Below are 25,970 nucleotides of genomic sequence, written 5' to 3'. Positions count from 1 at the left end.
GGGCCCGGAGCCGCTGCCGCTCGTTGCCCGCCTGCTGGCAGGGCCGAGGGGACCGGGGGCGAGCGGAGGGACCCGAGCGGTGCGGGGCAGGAGGCGGAGCGGCCCAGGTGAGCACCGCGGGGCGAGGGCAGCGGCGGGGGCGGCCCCGGGGGAGGAGCAGGGCCCGGCCCGGCCCCGCCGCGATCCCCGGGCAGCGGGAGGAGGCAGGGCCGCGCCGGGCCGGGGCGGGGCGGCTGGCGGGGCTGGCCCAGCCCGCCGGGGAGGGAAGGAAGGAAGGGAAGGAAGGAAGGGGAGCGGAGCGGGGGGAGCGGGCTGCGCTGCTGCCCTTTTAAGCGAGCGGGCGGGCGCCGCAGGCTGGTACAAAGGCAGCCGCCGCCGCGCTCGCTGTCTCCGCGCCGGCTGGGGCTGCCCCGGCCCCCCCGCCCGCCGCCATCTTCCGCCCCGCGGGCAGGGCCAGGGCCGGGGCCGGCCCGGGCAGAGCAGCCGCGGGGGCGAGGCGAGGCGGCGCAGGCCCGGGCCCGGAGCCGCAGCCGGAGATGAGGCCAGGATGTCGGTGTCAGGGCTCAAGGCCGAGCTGAAGTTCCTCGAGTCCATCTTCGACAAGGACCACGAGCGCTTCCGCATCGTCTCCTGGAAGCTGGACGAGCTCCACTGCCAGTTCGTGCTCCTGCCGCCGCCGCCGGGCTCCGGCCCGCAGCCGCCGCCGCCGCTCACCATCCACTGCAACATCACGGTGCGGGCCGGGCAGGGGCAGGGACCGGGCAGGGCAGGGGCCGCCCTCGCCATTGTCTGCGGGGCGCGGGCCGGGGGCGCAGGGGGTGACTCAGCAGCCGGGGCCGGTCGGGGGCCTCCGTCCGCCTGGGGCCGCTTCCCCGGGGGGCTCCGCGCTCCCCTCCCCGCTCCCGGCCCCGCCGCGGCGCACGCAAAAGTTGGGAGCGCCCCGGGCCCCGCTGCCTGCCCCGCCGGGCTGCCCCGGGCCGCCGCACAAAGCGGGCGGGAGCCCGGCTGGCGGTGGGGCAGCCTTCCTCCGGGCCCCGGCGGGGCGAGCCCGGCAGGCAGGCGGGGGCCGGCGCTTTGCTGAGTGCGCCACACCGCCGCGGCCTGCGGCCCCGCGGCCCGCTCCGCCCCGGGCCGGGCGGGGAAACGCGGCTGGGGGCCGGGCTTCGTTTCCCTTCCTTCCCTTCCTTTCCCTTCCCGTCCCTCGGTTCTCAGTCCCTTTAGAAGTTTAATTTTCCGTGGCGGTTCGCACGGTCAGAGCGCCCTCACTCCCCTGCCCAGCAGTCGCCTTCTCATAACGGTGGTGGTTAAACTTGTGAGGGGGCACGGGCAGCTCTCCCCAGGCTGAGGGACCCCGATGTGTGCTTTGCTTTGGGCCTTCGCTCCGTTTTTTTCTCAAACTTTACTATAATGAGTCAGGGGGCAGAATAATATGTTCAGTGTTGTTTGCTGTGGTAAAATCCTCTGGTTTTAAAAGTTACTGGTTAGGGCCTAAATTTGCCAAAGGATTTGGATGGGTTGGTATTCGTCACTCATGGACAGGAAAGCGCTGGAGGTTCACTTTTATTGGACTACCTCTACTTACAGGTGAACTTAAATGCATCAGCTCTGTTCAGCTTAAAAGTATTGAAAAGTTCTGACTGGGTGAAAGTACAGTTAGTATGTTTGGGTTGCATAAGCTCTCAAGGCTTCTTTTGTCTGTAAGAGAATGAAAGTTTCAGACAGTGTGGGGGTGGAACCATGCGTGTAAGTCTAAATACCTGAGTACTGAAAGATGAAAGCATGCATGCAAAGCAGGCAGAGCTCATAATCTTGGTAGGATCCTGACTTGCCATACAGTAATAAATTGACAGGGGACGTGTTAAGAGAGCCTTCTCATGACAACTAGCTGTGAAACCTAGAAGTCAGTTCTGTGTTCATAGGACAGGTGTTTGTGTTAGCTGACTATTCTGTAAGACATAAGATTTTGTTAATGGTAAAATGAGCAAGTTACTTTGGTGTTCTTGTTTTTAGGTATGACATATCAGACAAAAATTGTGTGACTTCCTTTAAATATTATTTATTCAATAGAGAGTGTTTCATTACTGAGAAGTCTGGCTGTATGCCCCCCCAGCATGATCTATTTTATAAATATCTTCTTTAAGAATTAAATGAAACACCTGGTGATTGTACACCCTCAGCAGGCAGTTGATTTCAATGGGTTATGTCTTCTTGTCAAGTGACAGCTAACAGGGAAGCCCAGTAGTAAGGTGTAAAGTTTTGGTGCCTTGGGTTTGTGCTGTCATGTATTTCTGCTTCTGCTTTGTCATAAGTACTTCTGATGGTAATTCTTTCTTATTCTGCATCGAGATATGCCCGCATGCTTGTAGGCCTTTGGTTGAGGTGTGCCAGAGCAAGCAAGAAACAGGCTTAGGTCGTGGTTGGTATTTGTATGTGTTGTTGAGGAAACTGGGTCTGCAGTTGGCCACTACAGTTGCTTGTCCTAAAAGTCAAGAGATCTTTTGTGTGCCATTAGAATTGTGGCATGCGTGCTTCCAAAAAGAACAGGAAAAGAGCTGTTTCAAACCTTAGAGCCAAAGCTTCTGCTTTGAAAAGAAGCTGTATCTGAGATTCTTCAAACTCGTGTCTCACAGTTGTCTGTGAGCAGCTTGGTTCTTTCCAGTGTTGACTAATTTTTGGCTCTTTGAGTTAGGTGGCTATTTTCACCCTCTGTTAAAAATAAATGGGAGAGGGCAATTTGAGATACAGAGTGTCAATCAATATATGGTTCTCTTGAAACAAGTGCTAAGCTTGTGAGAGAGCCAAAAAGAGAAAGCTGGCTTCTGGACTTCTGTCCTAGTCTTTTGACACAAGTGTTAAAGCTCAAAGTGTGAAAGAAGTTCTGTTTGTTTTTCTCTTCCCACCCACCACTGAATTGAGTCTATTGGCTCTGACTCCTAATTGCCTCTAGTTTGTTTTTTTTCTGTAGGTACTGTAAATGAAAAGGGTGTAAGTCTTGTTAACTGTGCTTCATTTGGTGTGCAGAGCTTCTGGAGAGCTGAATCAAGGTACTGTGGGAACTAGAACTTCAAATGATGGTACTAAAATAAACTGGTAAGACTATAAAGATAGCAGTAAAGGTTTATTTGAGGAGACTCACTCTCTGCCTCAGAAGCAGTTGCCCTCATGCTCTGGGTTTGTAGTGCAAATATGTAACTTCAGTTGTGTGCTGCTTCTAACCAGTTCAACCGCTACAATAATGATGAAGTCTTCAAGGATATTTCTCTTACTCAACAAAACCTTACATTAGTTTGAACGTCTGGACACTCAATAATGCTATTAAGGGGAAGAAAAAACACAAAGGTGAATAATTGCTTTTATTCTTGTTGGTTTTATTTGGGCGCCTTAATATTCTAGCTAAAGTGAAAGCTGTCTAGCAGTATGTACAGGTGCTGAAGTTACGGGATGGAGAAAAGTCTGGTAGGGAAGGAAGCTTCCAGTAGCTTCTGTGCTAAGTCTGAAAAGAGATGTGATAACTGAGTTGCTCTGATCCTCACAATGGATCTCTTTCTTTTTTCCAATCTAGAGAGAGAGAAGGCAGAGGAAGGAGGAAACATTCTCCTGGAGAGGTGAGGGAGAATATCTGCTTAGGAACTGTATGGATCTCTACCAGTGTCCTTGACTAAATTCCAAGGTTTGATTAGAAGTCTGCCCTGGAATTTCTACGATATTCTGATTGCCTGCATTTGAGTTTGCAGAACTGTCAAAGTTAAGCGTTTGCTGCAGCATCCTAGGGACAGTGTACCTGTGGTACTGAGCAGTGCTTCTCATTGAAGCAAGATACACTTCACTTGATAGCTTTCTGTTTTATGAAGTGACAGCCAAACGTTGTGAAGGTCTGTCCTTCCTTTTTTCTGGTAGTGATCTATGTTGGAATTTAAGTGGTTAATCTGATTATTTTAAGAGGCACTTTAGGGTGGAGTCACCTCTGTCAGAAACATTGCTTTTTATGCCTCAGAACTATCTAATTATTGAACTTGTTCAGGCTGTGTACCTTCACATTCCCGTTCTGTTATGCCAACAGCAGTGTCTCTGTTCCAGAGTTTTATTTCTGTTTTTCTCAGGCTTCTTTTTCATTCATGTAACAGCAATATTCCAATTAATCGAGTTCCGTACACCGGTGTTCTTTACAAAGTATTTTTATTTATCCTGGTCATGCATATCTTTTGAATTAGTGTCAAATCAGTGGCTTTACTCAGAGCAGCGTGTTCTTGATTATTTAGATAAGTGCACTCTTTTTGGTACCTTATCAAACTTACATACCAGTATTCTGATTTCCCTATTACTGGGAGGGGAAGACCACTTTGGACTCCTAAAAGTGAAGGAGGAGTACGTTCCCCCTCCCTAAAGCATATTTTTTAATCTGCAGAGAAGTTTGATGATAGTATCTCTCCACTCATACACAAAATTTCCATTGAATTCTGTGTCCTTAAGTACCACTTGCAAGGTAGGATAGGGTTTGTGCCAGCTCTGTGTAGGTGCAGATTTTGCCCAAACAGATGCCGGGTTCTGATGTGTAATGATATCCCTCATACATTTACAATTCAGTCTATGTGATATGCCTGACTTCGGTATGCTCTTGCTTCCCTGCTGGAAAGAAGTATCTTCTGCTTTCAGTGAAAAATGCCCTGCTGCTAAATCAGAGTTGAAGATCCTAAGAAAGACTTGAAAACGGTGCTGACTACAGGTAACTGCAGTTGATGGGAGGAGGCTGTTTTCCCTTCTAAACCAGAATGGATGAAGACATCTTACCTTTGAAACTTTTGACAGGTTGGGTAGATACAGAAAGTGAGTATATTAGAACATATGATAGTTCTTCAAAGGCGTAAGATTTTAATATCAAACACACTCATAGCTAATGCCTAGACAGCTGATAAACTTTTAAAAAGGCTATTTATTTGTACACGGAACTAACCACGTAATGAATGAGGCTTCCTGTTCAAGCCACAGAGTTGTTTTTTTTTAACATCACCAGATCTTCTGTAGTGAACTTGAGAACTTTGTCTTGCATTCTATGGATACAAAGATTAAATAAAAGCATACAGAGCTCTACCTTCATAATGCATGCTTTTCTGACTCTAATTAGGTATGCTTTCAGTTTTAAAAAAGGCAGTCAAGTAACTTCTCCAAGATAACACTTAAGTAATAGAAGTTGAGAAGTTCAGTCTTGTTTTATTTATCAAAACAAAATTAAATAAAATGCGAAGAGTGAGGATGCTAACTTCTGTCTGTCCCAAGACTATGATTGGAAAGGGGATGTTGTGAGAAGGAGAAATCCTTCATCTCTGGAAGACATAGGACCTTAGTGTCTGTTGCCACAGTTTACTTTTGCTACGTGTGAAAAGCTGTAGCTAGCACTTAAGAACTTTGCAGGTCAGTTGCGCTCTTCCCTCTCTAATGTGTGAAGTGCTCCTAGAAAGCCCCAGTGGTGGGCTTCAGATATAAACCCTAGCATATGTTAAGGCTTTAATCTACAGGAAATTGCCCTTACTACAGATGGGTTGCTTACTGGAATTACTTACATAGTTGTTTCAGGACTGGGACCATTTGTGGTCCTCACGAGAGCTCTCCCTGCCTTTTGATAATTGGAAGAGTTTCATAAAGGAACTATATTCTCTTTATTTGGCATGCTGCTTTAACTGTTCTAGGTTTTTGTCCAAGATTGAAAGATGCCTGGTGATTTTCCTTAATATTCAGTAACTTTAAAGAAACTAAAACTACGAGTGGGGTGACTTCATTGACATCACAACAGTCATTTGATGTTTTGTGATGGTTGTGTTTGATTTGTATTGTCAACAGTATTTGTCAAAATCAGTAGCTGGCATTACCTTTCTTATCCTATAGGAAGGAAGAATACACTTCGTTAACTTTTTTTTTAAATTGGGAGTGGGAGGTAAAATTCTGACTCTTCTGTCAAAGCTTTCTGTCACTGAAATAGGAATAAGGGAGTAGTATATGAGGTGTGTCCTATTCTCCGAACAAGGCTGCACTTCCAAATTCGCTATGGCAGTCTATCTGCAATGGGACACTGTAAAATCAGAAGTTATTAATGGAGTTGATCGCTTGTGCTCGCATAAAGTAACTTCATTCTGTTGGACTTAAACTAGAACGAACCTGCAGGCATTTGGTCTGTCATATGCCTGTGGATATTGGTTATTGATGACATGTTGGTACCCTCAAATGTGTATTAAAAATTAGGGTTGATAGGAAGAACAGAGTATGGTTGGGTCCTGTGCGCTCCGTAATCCTGCTGATCCCATAACAGCAAAGGCTGCGTGCCTTGTGAGGTGGCCAGAATTGATTTTACTGGATTAAGGACCTGGCTGGCACATAAAAATTCTTTACTGGGTCATTGTTAATCTGGATCGCTTCCCAGTCTGGTTCAGCATGTGGCTGCACAGACAGCTGTACCAGCACAACAGAGGGCAAAGGAATGAGTGAATGCTGGGGAACAGAGCTGCTTGCCAAGTGCTGTCTGAGTCCTCAGTGGTACTTGGGATCGCTCCTGTGTGGGAAAACCTGAGCTGGTGTCAATCCAGGGGGTTTACACGGGTGTCTGGTCTGTGACAGTGATGCCTAAATTGAGAGAACTGGGCTCTAACAGTCAAACTGGAATTAGAGTTTACCTGTAAAATCAAATTCATTTAAGGAAAGTAGAAGATGGAGACAGTTCGCTGGATAGTGTTTGAACTGTTTTAAAAATGGCAATAAGAGTTAAAACTTCTGAATAGGAACAAATATTGGTAGAGGCTGATGAACAGAAAGAATTGCTGTTTTAGTTATGCCTCTGTGGATTACTGTGCAATGCTGTCAGGTTGTTTGCCTTTCTGAAAGGTTATAAAACCCTGAATTCCTGGCTGAAGCTGATTTATTTTAGACTATTAATGGGAATACGTCATTTGAAGAGAGATGATTGCTTATTATTTAATAAGCACTCCACTGTAGTTCTTCAGCTGTTAGCTCTGTAGGAGAAGTGAAAATGACCTGTCACCAGCTCACGGAAGACATCTGGAAAACTAAATGACTGATTACAGTAAGGAGATGCTATTTAATGTTCAGATGTTATGTCAACCTGCCTGTATGCAGTGCAGTTGAAGCTAACAGGAACAGAAGAGTTCTCAGTTGCACTTCGCTGGAAGTGAGCATTTAGGATATGTTATGCTGGTTTCCTGTTTCCAGCTGTAAATGTGGTACTAAAGTCATGATATTACATGTTTTGTTTCTTCTTTGTTATCTCATGCATACAAGACATCCTGGTGTTTTAAGTAAGCGTAGAGAAGTTGGTGCGTGATTTCTCGATTTAGTTTGGGCTATATTCTCCTTTCTCCCAGATCTCTTAACTTCTTAACCCCTCTGAGAGAGAGTGTGTTGGAGTTACAGATTTTCCGATGGCTTCTTCACTGTGTATTCAGAAAGACCATTTGTAAAGGGAGAGGGGAAAAAGGAAAGTTCTCGAGTTGTGAGAGGGGCAAGTGCACTATGTCTCCGATAGGATGGGGGTGAGCTATTTGGGCACTTGAAAGGCCTAGATTCTCTGAAGGTAAAGAGAGTGGAGAGGAGGGAGGGAAAGCTTGTACTTCTGGGTGACAGCAGAAGTGACATCAGACTTTTCACATTGAGTATAACTGTCTTAAGTGTTAAAGGCAAGGGCATGTCTGCTGGGGAAGTTGTTCTGAAGTTAGATGGGGGAAGAGTATGGCGTGTTAGAACTGCTTCTAGCCTTACAAGAAGCCATTCTTGGCTACTCCAGCTTTGTGAGACTGATGATGATTCCTAGAAATACATTCAGAAAAAGTGTAGTTACAGAAATAGGTGATTAATAACTCTTAATGGTTATAAGAAATTGATAAGTTTCAAGAAACTGGAATTCCTTCAGCGACTTTCTACAAAAGAACCTGCTAATGATGAAGGAAGAATATTGAAGAATCTGATTTGCAGAGTAACTTTATCTTTAGCACATGTCTAGCTACTTACTAGATAAACCATTGCCAGCTTGAATGCCTATGTAATGCATGTGTTAAAGAAAAGAACCTGTGGTGGCTGAGAGCTCTAAACCAGCCATACTCTGACTGTCAAGGTGAGAGTCCAAGCACACAGTGGTCGTTTTTTTTGTGTGTGAGTGAAGCGAGATGGGTTGATCTGACTGCTGTGAGATGGTGTGTTTAAAAAAAACCACTGGATTCAAGTCTTGGCTCTGTAACCTTCTTCCTGATAAGCAAGTTACCTAATGTTAAACGATAACGCATTCTGTGCTTAATTTTCAGCGTGGATTATCTGTAGCTTTTTCTTGCTGTTAATTAATTGTACTGGAGAAGGAATGTTACTTAGCTCACTTAACTGGGTTGGTTCTCAACAACTGCTTTAATTTTTGGAGGCTACACACTGCTCTTGAACAACCGTCACTTGCTATGCTGTTAGCTAAGTCGTGCTTAGTGTTAATGTTTAGAGCCGTATTTGAGCAGTGGTACGTTATCATTTGGTGGATTTTACTTGGGGTCCTTACAGAAATGTTGAGTGTTCATCTTTTCTGCAAATTTCTTTTAATGGATTGTTAGATGGCATATTGCATTTTGGTGGTGACCTGGAGAATAAAATGTTGCTTCACGATGAAGATAAATAACTTTGCTTCTATCAGAAAAGTGACATTTTTGTATTGAAACTTACAGCTGTTATTTTAATTCTGTGCAGTTAGGGTATACTTGACAACATACACCCCCCTGCCTTTATTCGGTAAGGGGAGTGGATGAAGTTGTGACAACTGATAAGGCAGTCTGATAAAGCTCTTTTTCCAAATGTATTGTGCAGTTTCACGCATCAGAATTGACAGGTGGGGCATTTTTTGTAGGCTAAAGAGTTGGAGGAATTGACTGACTGTGAAGACTTGACCCTAAGAAGAATAAAAACCATGATGTCACATGTGCGTTCATATTTATGACCATTTAAAGTGAGGTTTTGTGCCTTCTCTACTTGGCTTGTGTGTGTTCTGGCTTCTTCTAGGGTAATGGTGCTTGTTTGAGCTGCAAGAGAGCATGTGTGTACCTGGATAGAAACGTGGATGTAAATCACAGAAGCGTGGCTTAGGTTACTTCACAAACTTGGGAATTACTGGCCTCTTGTATGTGCCTGTTTGAAAGCAGCATTTTGTTAAGGCTTTTCTGGCAATCTTTTTTTTCTTTTTCCTTTCCTCAGAATGTCACTTTCTCCTTTATGTTTTCCAAGTCAAAAAGATAAGGATTCTGCAGTAGTTTCAGGAAAATTCCTAGGGCCTGAGTTGAACAAAAGAACTTGTGCAGATGAGTCTGCAAGTTACAAGATTATTGCTTCTTGAAATAATTCTTGCACAAGTGAATTACAATTGAAATACTGGTCCTCTTCTTATTTAGCTATGCTGTGGTTGCTATCATATGAATATTGGCAGTTTCAACTGAATCTGTGTGTTGCAATAAGTGTTTCATTATCTAGGCTTTAAGTTCATTTAAAAATGTGCTGTAGTTCATGTGTGTTTGTACAGAACGTGGCTGTGCAAGGCGCAAAGCAGCAGACTGTTGCGCACCTGTCTGTAAGAGCCTGGTGAGACAAGAGCAAAGGGAACTGCTCTGCTCTGCCCTGCCCGGGAGGCCATCTGTTGTGCAGGTTGAAGTCGTGTCCATAACCTTTCTGCATGCTCTTAGTGGAAATGTTTCCTTATGGTTACTTCTGTGGTAGCCTTCTACAATCAGTAGAACGTGTTCGTACAGAGAAATAATTTATTTTTGCTTGAAACAATTTGTGATTGCAGAGTGAAGTTTACAGGCACCTATGGAGGTGTGGTTTGTTGTGGTCTTTCTGTTCTCTGAGGCACCTGCCTTTGACCCTGCCATCTCAAACGTGGTTGCATTTAATAACATAAACAGTTCTAGAGGAAGAAACGCTGCTCATTCCCTGGAGACTGTGTGGGAGAGAAAAACCACGACTATGTTAGTTGTGTTGTTTTAATGTGCTCCTGAAGGTATTCGGCTGTGTAGCGATGAGCGTGTTAGCAGAACCCACACAGAACAGGATGATGGGATCCTTTCACCTGCCTCCTGCAAAGTCGAGAGTTGATTAATCTATTGCAGTCTCTAGGGGTCTAACCAAAGCATGCAGCTTCATCTTGGACTGTTTTGTAGTGCAGGCTGTCAGTGCCAAGACAGTCGCTGAACTTGAGGGTAGAATTGGAATAATTTTCTAAGTTTAAAAGCTGGCTGTATTGTAGTCAATTGAACTAGGTTCCTTACCAAATGTGGGACCTCTAACAAGTATTCGTACTGAACTGAGCAGGTTAGGCTTTGACTTCAGGAAGATTGTAGGGAAATTAAAACTGATATAGTCTTGCTTTCTGTGGTGTAGTAGCACCTAAAGATCTCTGTTTAACTCAACTCTAGTGAATAAATTATGTCCTGCTGTTTATCTGCATTCAGCAAGTAATAGTGTGTTGTATACAGTCTTAACATCTAGAAAGAAAAGGTGGAAGTTTTCCCCTTATTCAGTAGGGGCGTGTAAAATTGACGTCTCCACAACCACCTTCCATTAAATTTGATTTTTAATGCCCCCAATGCATATAAGTGTTGCTCTGAAAATGAGTTTCGTTTAGTTGTAGCTGATGTAAAAACAATGGAACTAGCTTCTGTCAGTGATGGAGATTTTGCACAATCTTAGAAAATGCAATCGCATTAGAAATCCCATTCGCTAAATTTTGTTCAGCCGGTGTACTAAGGAGATACAAAAAGGGGGAAAAATAAGGCATTCTAAGTTTATTTGAAAATTAAAATGAAAAACTGTCAGTGTGTACTTGCCATTTTAAACCCTAACCCTGCAGATGTGTGTTTAAACGTGTATTCTGACAATTTGTCATGATTAAAGGGCTCTGTTATGTGCAAGGAGATTTGGGTTACTGTATTGCCTAGTAGCAAACATCATATGCAGGTTGCTGTAATCTTAGGAAGGTGAGCAAGATGATTCTTTTTTTTTTTGGGGGGGGGGGCGGGAGGTTATTTGTGGGTTTTTAGTGTTTCTTTTTTTTTTTAATTTAACAATTTCTTCCTTTAAACGGTATTGTTAAAATTTAGAAATAGCTCATTCATTCAAGTCCTTTTACTAACATCAAAGCCGTGTTGCTGTAGATCTGTAAAGCAAGTTAAAGATTACATAACATGGCAAGTAGAACACCCTTATTGCTGAGCACCTATTGTTAAGAATGAGAAAGCTTAGATAGGATGTACTTAGGTGACAGATCGGTCTACCCAGGAGAAGCAAAATTAGTAAAATGTGAGTAGACCATCTTAGAGAAGATGGAACAGAATATCTCAGCGGTGAGATTCTGTGTGTCTTCTCTTCATATGCTATTAGATGACTTGATAGGTTTTTGAATTGTTCCAGTGGCAGGAGCATGGAGCTTTTCTATTTTGTGTGCTTGTTAGTAAGCTTAATTCTTTTGCTGTATTCTGCAACAGAAGCACCAGAAGTGTTTGTGCTGAAAAAGCTGTCAGTCTGTCCTGGTGTTACACAAAGGCTCTCTAGAAATGATGATCCCATGCATTGTAATTATCTCTAGGCTGCTGTAAACATTCAGCCTTTGTCCTCAGGCCTGAGTACATGCTAGGTGTGAGGTCATCCCCGCTTGTCACGGCCTACTGAGCGATTGCACTGCGCTTGCAAGCTGTACGACATGCGTTAGGTTAGGAAAGCTGCCCAAATCAGAGCATGCAGCTTTCATCTCCTGTGAGGAATTTTTGCTTTTGCTTGTGGAGAGTAGGAACGTGTTACGTTACAGCAATTGCATAAAACAGCTCAGCCACTTGATACAGATCATGTCTGTACAGATAAGCTAGACGCAGCATCTCCAAAGGTCAGCTACGTAGTAATAGGTCCAAAATAATGTCATTTTTAGCCACTGAGAAATAATAATTAGCATTTTGAACAGCACGTATCTAGTATTGTAAAAGAATTGCTATTCTAGGGCTCCTTTTATGAAAAGTCAACTTTTTTTTTTAAATTTGTGTTTCTTACGTAATGTAACTTAAGTCCATCTGTCCTCTCTACAGAATGCAGGTACAGAAGAAAAGGCTGACTTCATTTTCTGAACACAATTAGCTCTTGTGAAGTTCAGTTGTCTGACCTCACAAACCCCAAGCTTAGTTCTGCATTGCACACTGTGGTATTACAAACTCATGAGCTTGTTTATATCTCAGGATCAGAATGTTTGAAGTTTGTGTGTGAATTCTGTATTTCAAAATATAGTGACTCATATCCACGTGAAACTCAGCTGTTCCAAAAATACGGATTTTTGATCTAGAAAAACTTGGTGTCAGTTATGTTTTTAAGTTAAAGAGAGCATAATTGTTGGTAAGTCTGAACAATTAAAAAGTGTTGCAATAAGTTGAAAGGTACACTAACTTGCATTTGGCTATTAATATTAAGCACCTCCTCCTAAAAAGTTGGAATATGAAATGAAGTATCCATATTCCAGAATTCCAAAAATTCTGTCTTTTCTGCTGCAGATGAGTGAATGTGCTTACACAGTGTTTAAGAAAAGCCTTTCTGATAAATGCATGGTTCCCATTCATGTTTCAAAAGCTAAAGCGGACTAAAAATAGAATGTCTAATGCATTTGGGGGGGGTACAGTAATTTCTATGTGCTGTACATTCACAAGGCAGGCAGTATCAAATCCTAGTATGTTTTCTCTTATACGGCAGGACTTGGCATTCATTACAGAAAATGGCATGAATTGAAATGAGAGCAGAGAATGAGGAAAGGATTTGTCATTCAATGCAAAAGGCATCAGCATGTTCAAATAGCTGCTGTAATGTATTAAAACACATCATCAGTCCTGTGCTACCAGTCTGATGAAAGATGCTGCAGGTTTTTTGGAGGAGATTATTCTATAGCCCTCCAGACTGGGAATAAGTACTGAATGCAAACCATAAACGGCTTATTCTAGGTTTGTCCATGGTCTTATTTTGGTGGAGAAAGGAGCAACAAGCATGTTCCTAGCACCTTTTGAAGGGCTATCTGATTGGCATCTTAGTGACAGAAAAATCATTTGTTGTGGATCGTGTGAGTGGTTGTTGGGCCGTATCTGTTCCACGGCTCTATGTGCCCTAACCATAGTTTATTCTGGAAAATCAAGTACACTTCTAATCCTGTGAAACCATTTGATCTCACTGTTGCTAGGATTGGTGCCTGCCGAACAACTGTAGGAATCTATTGATGAAAGAAAGGTCTCTTCTGTAAGCTTTCTTGATAGGGTTGTGTGCATTATATTATTTGAGAAATCCTTCAGTGAAGGTTAGTCCTTTATGAGCCTTGTTAGTACAGAAGTAAAACGGTTTTTGGCATTGTGATCTGCCTGTTAACTTGTCCTCCAAGGCAGGAGATTTGAACTGTGTTGCTTCAGTCTGAGAGCTAATGTTAGAATAGTCTGAGTAATCCTGATTAAGGAGGAAATCAGAAGATTTCAGGTTTTGTTGCTTTCACAGATACTGTTTGGAAGAATCAGTATTTCCATGAGAAAAATGGGGTGGATATAATTTTATTCTTTGACATGTACTACTTGTGATTTTTTTTTTTGTAATAACCATTTGTACTGAGTTTCTAAATGTCTTTCTCCTGCTCCACCTGCCCTCAGGGCTTTAAACTTTTTAGTACCGTCTTATGTATGTCCATTGTCTGATCAAGATGAAAATAGAACATAATACTAGGAGAACCTGTTAGCTTGGATTTCTTTCAACTTCTTTGGAGTTGTCGAAAATTACGGTGTTGCTTTTATCCCATGTTACCTGGCTTAGAGTAGGATGAGGTGATGTTACTGTGTTGTGAAATTTTTGGTGTGATTGAGCTTTAAAAGCTTTGTGGTTTTATTTTGTTGTTGTTTTTTAAACAGGAGTCTTACCCCTCTTCATCGCCAATATGGTTTGTAGAATCAGATGACCCAAACCTGACTTCAGTCTTGGAGCGTTTAGAAGATATTAAGAAGAGCAATACTCTGGTGAGCAAGTGTCCTGGTTGCTTTGGGTATATTTTTTTCAGTTCAGCTTTGTCACATTAATGAGCAAATAAATTAGGTCAGTTCAGGGGATGTTTTGGGGCCTTTGTAAACATAAGTTTCCTCTTTAAAAAAAAACATGTACCAAAAGTAATTGTAAAGATTTGAAGCAAGGAGGGAAACATGACTTAAGAATGCTTGTTCTCTCACAGAAGTTTCATCCCCAGAAAGTTTAAGGCTTTCTGAAACTAATTAGTGAAATTCATGAGAACTTAACTACTTGTATAACAACACTTTTAGTGTTTTCTTCACACAGAGATCAACTACAAAGGCAAGAGGACATTTAGAGGAATGTTAAATATAGATCTTAGTCTGCGACCTCTAGCCAAGGAGACACAGCACAGTGCAATAGTAGAACACGTGGCCAAATGAGCTGTCTTTGAAAATGCAATTTTCAGAAGGTTCTCCAGCTTGCAGCTGGTGTGACTAGTAGCTTCAGACTAAAACAAGGTTTTAGACGTTTCCTACTCTTAACTACCTACAGGTTTGCTTGCGTTAGGGTGGAAAGCTTTATCATAAACACGTGTGGGACTTGCTGTGCAGAATTGCACGAGGACATAGACTACTACTGTTTGTTGTAAGAACATCTGATATCAAGATTGTACTTGCCTATGTAAATACTGATGGGTTGATGTAAGACACCTGTGGATGGCCCATTGTCTTCTCAGGAATCCACCCCACATCACATAATGTCAAAAATGAAGACAGATAGGAGTAGTTTAAGAGACAAATACTTACGCTCCAAAATCTGACGTGTTTTGTTCAAAAGGCTTGAGTTTGTGGGTATTGAGTTTTTGTACCTACAGCTTTCCCCCTTACAACACCCCCCATTCAAGGGAGCTGGAGTGACTTGCACACACCCTTCTTGTAGTGGGGTAGAAGCGATAAGGAACTACTTGCAGAAATGAATCCCAGGGTCTTCTGATTTGTCTCCTAAAAAGTAATTTAGTTCAACTTAGGTTTTGTTTTTTTTTTTAAGTTTTAAACCAGTTTCCATTTAAGTTATTGCAGCTAAAGGACCAGTTTTCCCATGTTGCTCTGAAGTCATATTAGAAACATTACTGAAACAGTAAAATTTTGAATGGGAAACTGCACTGGACTCTCCAGGAGCTCAAGTCAGCACAGCAAATATTATAAAAGGCATTTATCCTGGTCTCTGAAATCCTTTGGTATTACTCTGTTCTTTCTGCTTGCTTTGTAGCTTTTGGTGGGTATCAGTTAGGTAAAACAGTTTTCTTTCTACCATGTCAAACGAAAGGCTTTTACATACCTGCCTAACTTTTATGCCTGAAGAGCATGCTCTTCAGTTTCCCTATGTTAAAATCATGCGCATGTTTCTTGGAAAATCTACTGTTGGTCTGAAGCTGATACTTATCTGGGTATCAGCATGGTACTTCTTTCTATGAAAATTCCCCAAACACAAAAGATTGAAAAGTTATTAAGAAGGTAGTAAGCATAGATAGCAGTGGCTTTGGAAGCTTCAGCTGTTTAACTGACTGTTCATAGTGAATAAGATCCAGGCAGCAGATGAAGGGGCTATAGGGTCTCTCTGACCCCTAATGTCTCCTGAGTTCATTATCAGACCCGGAAAATTAGCATTGCTTTAGTCTTGATAGGCAGTTGAAACTGACAGCCACCTTCTTGTGGTTGTGCCATGCAAAAGATAACTCCTACCTCAACTTCATTGTTTTGTTAAATACAAGGAAGGTTATAGTTCCAGTAGGGCTTAAATTCATGTGAAGATTAAAGCTGCCCACAGTCTCCAAACCTTGAGGGCTTAAGTTTGCATGGACGACTTGAAAAGTACAGAATGCCTGCCACAAGTATGTGTACAGCTTGTCCAAGTTGTTGTCACTAGGACAGTACTTCTGCATTAAGAACTTAGATTTAGTCCCACCTGGTGGCATGTCAGGTGAGACTGGTGCTTTCAAACCAGCAGAGCAGCAGCAACTGTTACGTATCAAATCGTAGACACAAAAACACAGAAAGTAAAGCAAAGTTCCTTTTTGAAACTGCCCAAGGCTGCTAAATACGTGTGGAACCAGTACTGTCACAGATAAATTGATAGCTAAGTAGTGGACATGCTCCATGTGATGCTTACTTCTTCCCCGTTTCCTCATGTATCCTTCTTCAGCGGTTTTGTTCAGTGGTAGGCTAAGATTTATTTGTGTATATATACATACATGTGTATATATACTCGTGTAATTATACAGATACATGTAGAAGAGGGTGTGTACACAAGTACAGTACACTGTACTTGAACCCCATGTTTTCTTGGTAATCAGAAGACAAGGTGCTTCATAGTGAACCGAGCAGCACGCTAATATTTTTAAAGGTATCTTAAAGTTACTAATGCTTTCCTACTGCATTAGAAAGATCTCTTCACATGTCCAAAGGCCTCCCGATGTAGCAGGTTTCAGAGCAAATGTCCTAAACTGTTTTCAGATTTGTAAGTTGTTAACACGGGCAAGAAAAAAATCCTAGAGGTGTTTTGATGTTCAGTATCAGCATTGTGGTGTCCATAAGAGCTACTGACATTGCAGAGTTTCTGCAAGTGCTGTTGTAAAAATCACAACAAAATATAACATATATTGATTATAATGTATATATACAATTATTTAGAAATTTCCTATTGTGTATAGTTACTTGAGCATTTTCATTATTAATCATGCAGCCTTTTTTTACACTGTGAGTTACGCATTTCAGTTTCTGTTTAGTTTCTGCTTTAGGCAGTTAATATTCCAGGGAACCTATTGGTATCCTGATGGCCTACTTTTCTTAAGTAGCAGCAAAGCTTGTGTGTTAAGCATTCATTTTCCATTACTCTAGCACATGAAGTTAGCCAGGAAAAGCATTTAAATTATTCATACATGGCAGAAATCTGCTATTCCTTTTGATTTAGTCTCTTTGTGTACCACTAACACACCAAATCATGCTAGGCCCTGCTTAGAGCACGAGGTTGAATTGGATGACTTCCAGATGTGCCTTCTGGCCCAGATTAGCCTATAATTTTTCTTACATATGAGCAGAGCATAAAGGATAATGGTGATGGTGATCCATGGCAGAAGGGGCAAGGGTATGAAAGTAATTCCTTCAGGGGAAAAATATTAAAATATTAGCAGTAACAAAGACTGAAGAAACTGGCATCAAGTGCTTTGCTACAAAAATGAAACTGCACTTTGACAGTTGCATTAAACTAACCCTGAATTGTAGACGCCTGCCAAGGAAGGGGATCCCTCCTCTCAGATGCATGTTCCTGCCTCGTCCTTTATGGTGAAATCGGGGCTTTTGTGCTGAAGCACATTGGGAATTGATCTCTGTAGAAGCTTGTAAGTTGCTGCATGGCTGGGTGATTGCTGGTGCCAATGTTTCTAGTCTTGTTTCTAGTGTGCTGCACTGCTGTGCTCTGAAAAGGGATTCTTGATGTGGGGGATAAGGCTGTTCCTTCTTGCAGTTTAAGACTTTGCTTTTCAAACTGGGAAACTGGAATGCGCTAGCATGTCTTAAAAAATGCTACTGTTTGATTATTCCCTAGGATTTGTGACTTTGAGACCTATGCCTGGAATGGATGATGTTGCCTGTGCAGATTATTCTTTTGCTTATTACTTTCTCCGCTTGACATGAGGGAATCTTCTTTGTCTTGCCTTGTCCTTGGTTTCCCATTATGAAAACTACAGAGAAAAAGAAGTGCCTCTGTTCTAGTACCTGCAGACTTAAATGCTGGGAGACTGCATTGACTCCCAGTGACTGGGAGTGTATACCAACATGTGAAGTAACTTCAAAATACGCTGTTCTGTGGTTTGGTTTAAATAGATGCTTCCATGTTTTTTCTTGTTATAGCTTCTTCAGCAACTGAAGCGACTAATATGTGACCTCTGCAGATTGTATAATCTTCCTCAGCATCCAGATGTTGAAATGTTAGATCAGCCATTACCAGCTGGACAGGTAAATTAAAACTCTGTGAATGCCTTCGTATGGAAATAATCTTTTTTCAAGTTTAAGAAAGTAGATGGTGAGAATGATTAAAGCTTTTGTGTAAGCCAGAAATTAGATATGAAGCAGTGTTGCTTTATGGTGACCTCACTCAGTATTTTGTTTATAGAATCCATTTCAAGTTGTAATTCTGAGGTTATGTGATACTCCACAATTTTATGTGCAGTCTGTGTCACTGAAAGGTGTCTCTGTAATACCAGTGCTGTTAGTTTAATTGCCTTCTAAATCCTGCTCAAGCCAACTACTGCGCATTCCTAATGCTTCCCAAATTAATTTTTTTCCAAAACGTAAATATGATAAAACACTGCTCGTTTCTTCCTTAAAGAGAATTCATTTTACAGTGTACTCTTGGATGAATGTACTACTGATATATTCCTTCCTTTTCAATCCCTTGCAGAGATATAGGATATCAAAACCATATGCTGCTTTGGGCAGGGAGTATCTGTTTGAGATGCCGTGTTTACTTTTTGTGCACTTGACAAATGAAGAGTTGTGAAGGTCTGTTAAGTGTTCTGGTTAACTAAAATGTCTTGTGCTGAAAACAGAACTGGTTACTGACAGTGAACATGTTCTTCTTTTCTTATTTTAATAGGATTATGATATCTGCTTTTGCTTATACATGTTAAGATGACACGATTTCTAAAAACTCTTTTAGCGTAACAGATGGTTTCCTGTGGTGACCGTACTATTGTAATGACAAATAATTTGCTTAATTTTGGTCATGTGCCAAATGGTAATTCTAGATCTCTTCTGCCTCAGCCACCCACGTAGCAGTGCAACTACAAGGCTATAAGTCTGGAGCATTGGGAAGTAGCCTCACTGAAGAGTCTTGCTTGTGCTCTGAAACTCAGAAGTGAACTTACAGAAGGTTTTCTTAGCCAGAAATGTTGGATAATTTGCAAATTAAATAAGAGTGGGCCTAGTAAGTCATATGAAAGATTCATCTAGTACACTACGCTGCATTGTCTACAGCAGTGGCATTCCTCACTTTACAAAGAAAGAGTAAGCAGAAGAGAAGTGTCTGTCACTGTTTCAAAATAGGATGTCCTTATCTGGGTCTTGAGATTCCACTTAAAGTGGAATTAAAGTTCTTTAAAGTCCATTAAAGTTCTTTTAATGTGAAATTAATTGTGACGTTCTACTTATCTTTGGTTCATGCAATTATTTCTTCACTGTTATGTTCCAGGAAAGCATCTCTGTGTATCCTTCCCATTAAACTTCAGTCCTCTGCAGACCTTGATAAGTGTGACTTTGATATTTGCTGCTTTCTGTTTGATAGTAGACTTCCTGATTTTTGAAAGAAAGGAGCATGCATGATTTATGCAGAAACCTCATTGTTGTATTGCAGAACGGAACAACAGAAGAAGTTACGTCAGAGGAGGAGGAGGAGGAAGATATGGGTGAAGTATGTATACATACAATATTGTTGTTCTAAGCTAGCATTTTGCTCTGTGGTGACAGGTTAATTATTAAGCCAAAACTGTAAAATGTAATCTCCCTAGAGTTCAACAGAAAAGATGATAGAAAAAAAATTGAGTGTTTATCTTAATGTCAGTTTTCACTTAAACCATCAGAACTAGTGTGTTTTTTTCTTACACCTAGACCTCAGCTGTGAGCTACTTGGATATAGGAATTGAACATCTGTTTGTGGTTTAGTCAAACAATACATAACATTGTATGCCAAATCGGTAGGCTTGAATTGTAAACTCCTATTTCAATCAGTGTTTGAACTTGCTCTGACATGATTGAAAGTGCCTGGAAGCAGACAAACTGAGAGTAAATGAGTTTGCTGGTTTATTGGGCAGCTGAGCTTTTTTTTTTTTTTTTTTTAAAGTATAATACATTGAGGAAAATGGAAGGACATCTGCAATACACCCTCTAAACTTTAAGGGTCTTATGTCAACGTCTGGCTCTTTCAATGAGCTCTTCGCTGTGTGAGAACCACCCCTTCTAATTAATTCTGCTACATTTTAGAATAGCTCCAGGATGCTTGGTTTTTAAAGCGCTGTAAAGAGCCTTATTATAGGAGAGCTGTTCTGACTTCTTCAGATTTAGGCTTTTTTAATGAAGAAAGTATGTTTTAAGAATAAACAACTCAATCTTTGACTAGAATGTCTTCCTTCAGAAAAGATGTAAGTGTTACCCATTCTCTGGAATGAATTTGAAGCAGCCTTCCTTAAACCATATTTAGCCTAATCCAGACCACGTTGGTTAGAGCCCGAGTCTTTGTAAAGGTAGTACAAACACTTCCATATCCTCTTTCCACAAGGCTCTTTTTGCTTGCAGACTTACAACCTTTTGCTCTCTGTTCAGATGACTTTAGACAAAAAGATTTTCATATCTGTCATGTTTATAAGCAGTCAAATGTGGCACTGATATCTTCAACTCTTAATTCCAGTCCAATTGCTAAATTGAAAAGCAGTTTAGTTTTTTTTTAGGGCTATAGCATAATTTTGAGAAACGTGAGCACCTTAACAGACTCCAGATGGAGTATTCTTTACAGTTGGAGGAAACAGCATTGTCAAAGGCACCGGATAGGTATGTTCCTTTATGTAAGGCATCCTTGAATTTGCACTGATGGCCAGGCTTTCCTGCCGTGCAAACAGATGGCGCTTAAGAGTAGCCTCAGCTGTGGTGGAGCATTCTGCACATTGGAGTATAGCTGATAGTTTCGTACTCGTAGATCACTGGTGTGGCTGCTGCAGTGCTTCCTTTTTCATCTTAAGTTATTTACATCTGTCTACTCCATTCCCCAAATAGCACTGGAATGGCCATATAGGCAGTTGTCTTAATTTTTTAGTGTTTCTTGGCAATAGGATAACCTCTGTTTCAGAATACAGAGTGGAAGACTTTTTAGTATCTTAGTGTAGAACTCAGAACTGAAACATTGGCTCATGTGCTCAGCATACTTGACCATATCATTTTGTCTTGTATCACAATTCCAAAACTGCTGCATCTAATCACTGGTCAGAATGTTCACCTTGAATAAAACACATGCTGCTTTGTAATATTGAACTTTCTTGGAGGGTTGCTGTAGCCCTGCCAGGTATGTTAATCACTGTTTGCCAGAAGTGTAAAGTAGTGAGCCTTATAACAGGAAAAAGAGTCTGCTTTTAGAAAAATCTTAGACCCGCCGTAAGTTTGTGCACTTTTGGATTCTTGATCCCTGTTCAAAATGCCTTAACTTCCTGTTTTCTGTCTACCTGTTTTAGCAGGCTAATTTACTATAGTCTTGACTTCTCACAGAGGTTTAGTTAGCGCTTGTTTCTGTGACCAGAAACGGGTTGTGAATTTGCCTCTCATTTGTATTGAGGGCTCCCTACGCTTTCATTAAATACTGTTGATTCAATGAGTGAAGTCTGAGCAAAACAGAAATGGCATGCAGCAATCACTAATACTTAGTGCTGTGCATTATGCTGACTGTATTCGTAAATTCCCTTAAAGAGTTTTTCTTGAGCAAAGAGCGTGAAGTTGTTTACAGTGAATCTTCCTCTATCCTACAGGACATTGAAGATCTGGATCACTATGATATGAAGGAGGAGGAACCAGTTGACGGGAAGAAATCTGAGGATGAAGGCATTGAGAAAGAGAACCTTGCAATCTTAGAAAAAATCAGAAAAAATCAAAGGCAAGATCACTTAAATGTGAGTTAACAAGATTTTTTTTTTTCCTGTACAGTACTTTGGCTTTAAAATAGAAATGGATTTCAGCAAGTAGAACCTATTGCTACACGCCTAAAGATAAAATCAACCTATAGGTGACTTCCAAAAATGTATAGGACAAAATGAGACCTGTATAGCTCTTCATCAGCATATTTAGTGTATAAAGTTAGTTATCAGTCAACATTCCACAGAGACTCAAAAACTGCTTCAAAGCACTCTGCTTTCATTCAGTCTGGGAGAATGCTAGTCGAAGTTCTTTTGTCAAAATGGATTAGGGTGGTATGGGCCTGTTGGATGAAGTGTCCTGTAGCTTTTAATGGAAGTCAAGTCTTAAATACAAATCCATATTTCACACTTGTTATTTCGAACACGTCTAATTCTTGTGCTTGATGCCCATGTTATAAACTGCTTGCAGTAGTTTTGCTTGCAGAGTAAGCAGAAAGCATGTAGGTTGTAAGCATGACTTCTGTTGCTCAGCTCTTACATATGGGTATCTGTTACTTTAATAAAGTGCACTTTAAGTCATAGGTGACTTGATAGATTTTGTAAACCCAGGAATTTGTGCTTAAACCGATTTTATGAGTTCGGTTTTTTTCCGTAACTTCCAACTTCCACTTGGAAATTACTGAAGCTTTTCTGCCAGATTTAAAGCAAGGGGCTTTCATCCTGCTGCAGCTTTATCATTACAATTTTCTGAATGATCCTGTCAGCAGGCAGTTGTAGAAAAAGGGCGTTTCTATACAGCAGTATCCTGAGGACATGGGTTTCCAGTATTACAGTACAACTGTAAATACTGAGTTGCATGGTTTCTGTTTGTTTCCAGAGGCTTAGAAATGTCTTGTCACTAGTGCAAAGTTCCAGAAAAGCTTCTGCTTCTCAAAGATGCATGTAGGAAAGAATATTCTTGTACAACCTTAATGTTATGTAGGCTGTCTTCCAAGGAAACCAAAACTTCTGTCTCACAGAGGCTTAAAATGTATAAGGCACGAAACTCAAGACTTCTGCTTGAGTTCTAAGACCAAAGGTAAGGGTTCTAAAATTTTCATGTCACCTTTAGAAAGCAGGTGCTTATATTAAATTAGTCCCCCCCATTTGAGCTCTTAAGTATCTTTTTTAATGCTGTTTGGCGTGTCAGCAGACATGTAGATCTTGTCCAGACACAAAAAGTGCTTTCTCTTCAAGCTAATAGTTGAGGATGTGAGTAGTAGTAGCTAGGTGTGGGGTAGCGACCTGAACATATTTAGGGAAGGAATAAGATTTAGGATTGGTAAGTAGGGAACACCTGGATTTTTGCCTGAGGAACCAGTTTTGTTAGTTCTGCTTCTTAAATTGGATGGTTTTTCTAGTAAATCTTTTCTTAAACAGTTAAACTGTTCTTAAAATTAGACTGAAGGGAGCTGCTGTTGTAAACCTCTTTCGATTTGTAGTAAAATCTGTATATATTGTAAGCGTTTAGTGGCAGATGAGCCAGTTCACTGTTAACACTGCATGTGCTCCTGATAGCATTTTCCCTACATGTTTATAACAACTAGATCTCCTTTAGTTAGCAGAAACTTCACTTTTTTGTCATGAATTACTTAACATAAATAACTTCATGTAGTATAGAAAAGACTTGTTCATCTCTTACTGATACTTAAACATGGAGAAGAGATTCAGTTTGTAGCCATCTGCTTTGCAAAGGAAATACACCAGAAATGCGTCTCTCAGAGCTCTTCTGCTGATCTAATAGGACTTGAATGCAAACTTGCCAGAAAAACAAAAACACTACAGAATTATGTTCTGCTAAAATAGGCTCTGTGTCAGCTCGCTAGAGGAGACTGCTCTTTGATTTGTGTATGAATTCAATATTTATCTATCAAGCTGTTTGAATAGAAGTGTACAGTAACGGTCATCTCTTTCAAAAAAAAAAAAGCCTATACCTCGTCAGCATTTCAGTATTTAAAAGCAGGTAGATGTAAGACTCCAAACTTTTTGCTGTATTAAACTAAGACTTGACTAACCATAAGCAGAATGGACACTTAATGTTTTTGTTCAGACTTAGATGTCTCTTCGGGGTTCGAGACTGCCTACTGAGGTTGCGTATATTTCTGTATTTATAACTTGGACCTAATGGTAAAGGCTTCTTAATCATTAACTGAAACCTCTTGCAGCCTGAAAGGCATGGTTTGCTTTCTGTCATCTAAATTGCAGTAGAACTGAAGAAGGTTTTTGCAGTGTCAGTGTTCTTCTTTGGTGTAGAAAGCCCCTTAAAACTGCAGATTTTCTTTTGCTATTTCTTCTTTCCCATTTGGCAAACCTTACCTTTCCTTTTGCTTTTTCCCTCCACATCTAGCGAAGCTGAGATGAATGCTGCTGGTTTTTTTATTTGTTTGACAACAGCGGATTCAACTTACATGATAGCTGTTTCTCATGCCAAGACACTCTCGTTGATGCTGGTGCATAAACAAGGTCAGCTGAGTACAGGGAACAGGGTATTCAGCTGCTGCTGAGGAACTGTGGTAATTTTGTGGGTCACCAGAAATAGCTGCTCTGGTTAAATAATTTCTCAATGGACTTGTGAGGCTTTACCCTTAGCACTTGAGAGCTGAAAACGCTAGTTGTACTACTGACCCAGGAAAGAACTAACCTAGTAGCACTTAAATGCACTTTGCTGCTGCCAGAATGGGTAACTTGTAACAGAATACAGTCTCTAAGATAGCAGCAGTTTGCTCAGCACCCTAAGGTAAAGTGAACTTTAAATCTCTACAGCCCTTCAGTGGGTTTTCTTAAAGGACAGCTTGAGTTTCAGGGACTGAAGTGTACTACCTAAACATAGTCTGTTTTTCACACACACTGCAGCTCTTTTAATATACTTTAGTTTGTAAGCAGAGGGAAGTAAACTAAAACCCATGCCACTTAAATGCTTTTGTTGCAAGAGGGAATGTGAAGCCTAATGTAGGGCTTTGACTAATGCCAAATGCAACCAGAAGACTTAAATTTCTTTACGTGTTCTTTGGCCTAAGTCCACAGGTTGTCTTCTCGCCTTGGCTGAAGAGAAGGTTGAAGATAAGCGATCATACTAAGGATTTCCATAGGAGAGGAGTGCATGCAGTCCCAATTTTGCACCCTCCTAATAGGTTAAAGATATGGTACTCTTTTTCTTATCTTCTTTTAGGGTTTGTGTCTTTTATATAAGTTTAGAAGAATATGCATCTGCTAATTTTGTAAACGTGTTCTTTTCCTTGGCAGTATCCCTAATGTTATTCTTGCCAGTATCAGGAAATAACCTTTAATTTGACTTGATGGACAGTATGTAATGTGGAGCAAGATTTAGCCCTCCTCTTGACATTGTAATACCTTTAAAGAATCACTTGCTTACTGGGAATTAAAAAAGGTCTTTGAACTGGAATCGTTAACTCAAATATTTAATGACTTGCTGCTGCTTGCTTTTCAGAGTTCTCTCCACACTTAGTCATTTAGAGATGAATGTTTTTCTTATTTAGATAATGCTGATAGCCTTTTTGATTTCCTTTTGAGGAGTTTATGCACTTTCCTTTAAAAGTCTCAAATGCCTGTACTTTAATCTTTGGGCTTTATGAATCCTAAGGTGTCACTTCCATTTTCAGCTTAATCCTTGAAATATGAACCTGCTTTAACTTCCAGGAATTAATGTAGTTCGGCACAAATACCGAGAACGTCAAGTAATGCTAGAGGAAACTTGTCTTCCAAAGCTCTTCATTTCATGGGAATTTCCTTTTTTATTTGCTTGGTTTTTGTTTGTTTTTATCAATTAACTTTTGGTATTGCAGCTGAGATACCTGAAATGTATTGAGTGAGGCATTTTACTGTGTTGTTCTGAGGTGTGCAATGTATTTCTGATCAGACAGAAAACAGGCAATCTGGTATTTGGGTTTAACAGTGCAGTGAATTGCACCTCGTGCCTTGGATAACTCAAGCAACAGACTGTGGTTGTGTTTTGAGGGGAGGGAAGGGACAAAAAGGAATGTGCAAAGCAGAAGAACTGAGGCTGCAAAATGCATCACTAGAGATTAAATGCAGCAGACAGCTAAAGCAGTGGCATGTGCAGTGATTTCTGCATGGTTAGGTGAGCACTACTGAATTGTGAATGCTCTGTTCTCAAGCCCTAGCTTTCTTGGAGTTGCTTATGTGTTTTAGGAGTTTTACTCAAATGTGTATGTTCCCACTAAAGCACTAGTGAAGATTAGAAACACTTCTG

The 25,970-nt window shown here is 41.1% G+C and overlaps 1 protein-coding gene across 2 annotated transcripts in view; it reads left to right on the top strand.

Moving 5' to 3' along the window:
* Nucleotides 1-253: 253 nt before the first annotated feature.
* Nucleotides 254-25,970, top strand: part of UBE2Q2 (ubiquitin conjugating enzyme E2 Q2) — a 42,878-nt gene continuing 17,161 nt past the window's right edge. The window contains exons 1-5 of one of the 2 annotated variants that reach the window (XM_083850852.1): nucleotides 256-733; nucleotides 13,938-14,042; nucleotides 17,940-18,044; nucleotides 19,441-19,497; nucleotides 21,596-21,736. In XM_083850852.1, the coding sequence (XP_083706978.1) occupies nucleotides 548-733; nucleotides 13,938-14,042; nucleotides 17,940-18,044; nucleotides 19,441-19,497; nucleotides 21,596-21,736 (594 nt within the window). In that variant the 5' untranslated portion in view covers nucleotides 256-547. Of the gene's footprint in view, nucleotides 734-13,937; nucleotides 14,043-17,939; nucleotides 18,045-19,440; nucleotides 19,498-21,595; nucleotides 21,737-25,970 lie in introns of both variants that reach the window. The other variant, XM_083850853.1, reaches the window with a different exon arrangement.

The sequence above is a fragment of the Anser anser genome (genome assembly GCF_964211835.1).
Source record: "Anser anser genome assembly, chromosome: 10".
In the NCBI taxonomy this organism is placed as follows: domain Eukaryota; kingdom Metazoa; phylum Chordata; class Aves; order Anseriformes; family Anatidae; genus Anser; species Anser anser.
This window is presented reverse-complemented; position numbering and strand designations above follow the sequence as displayed.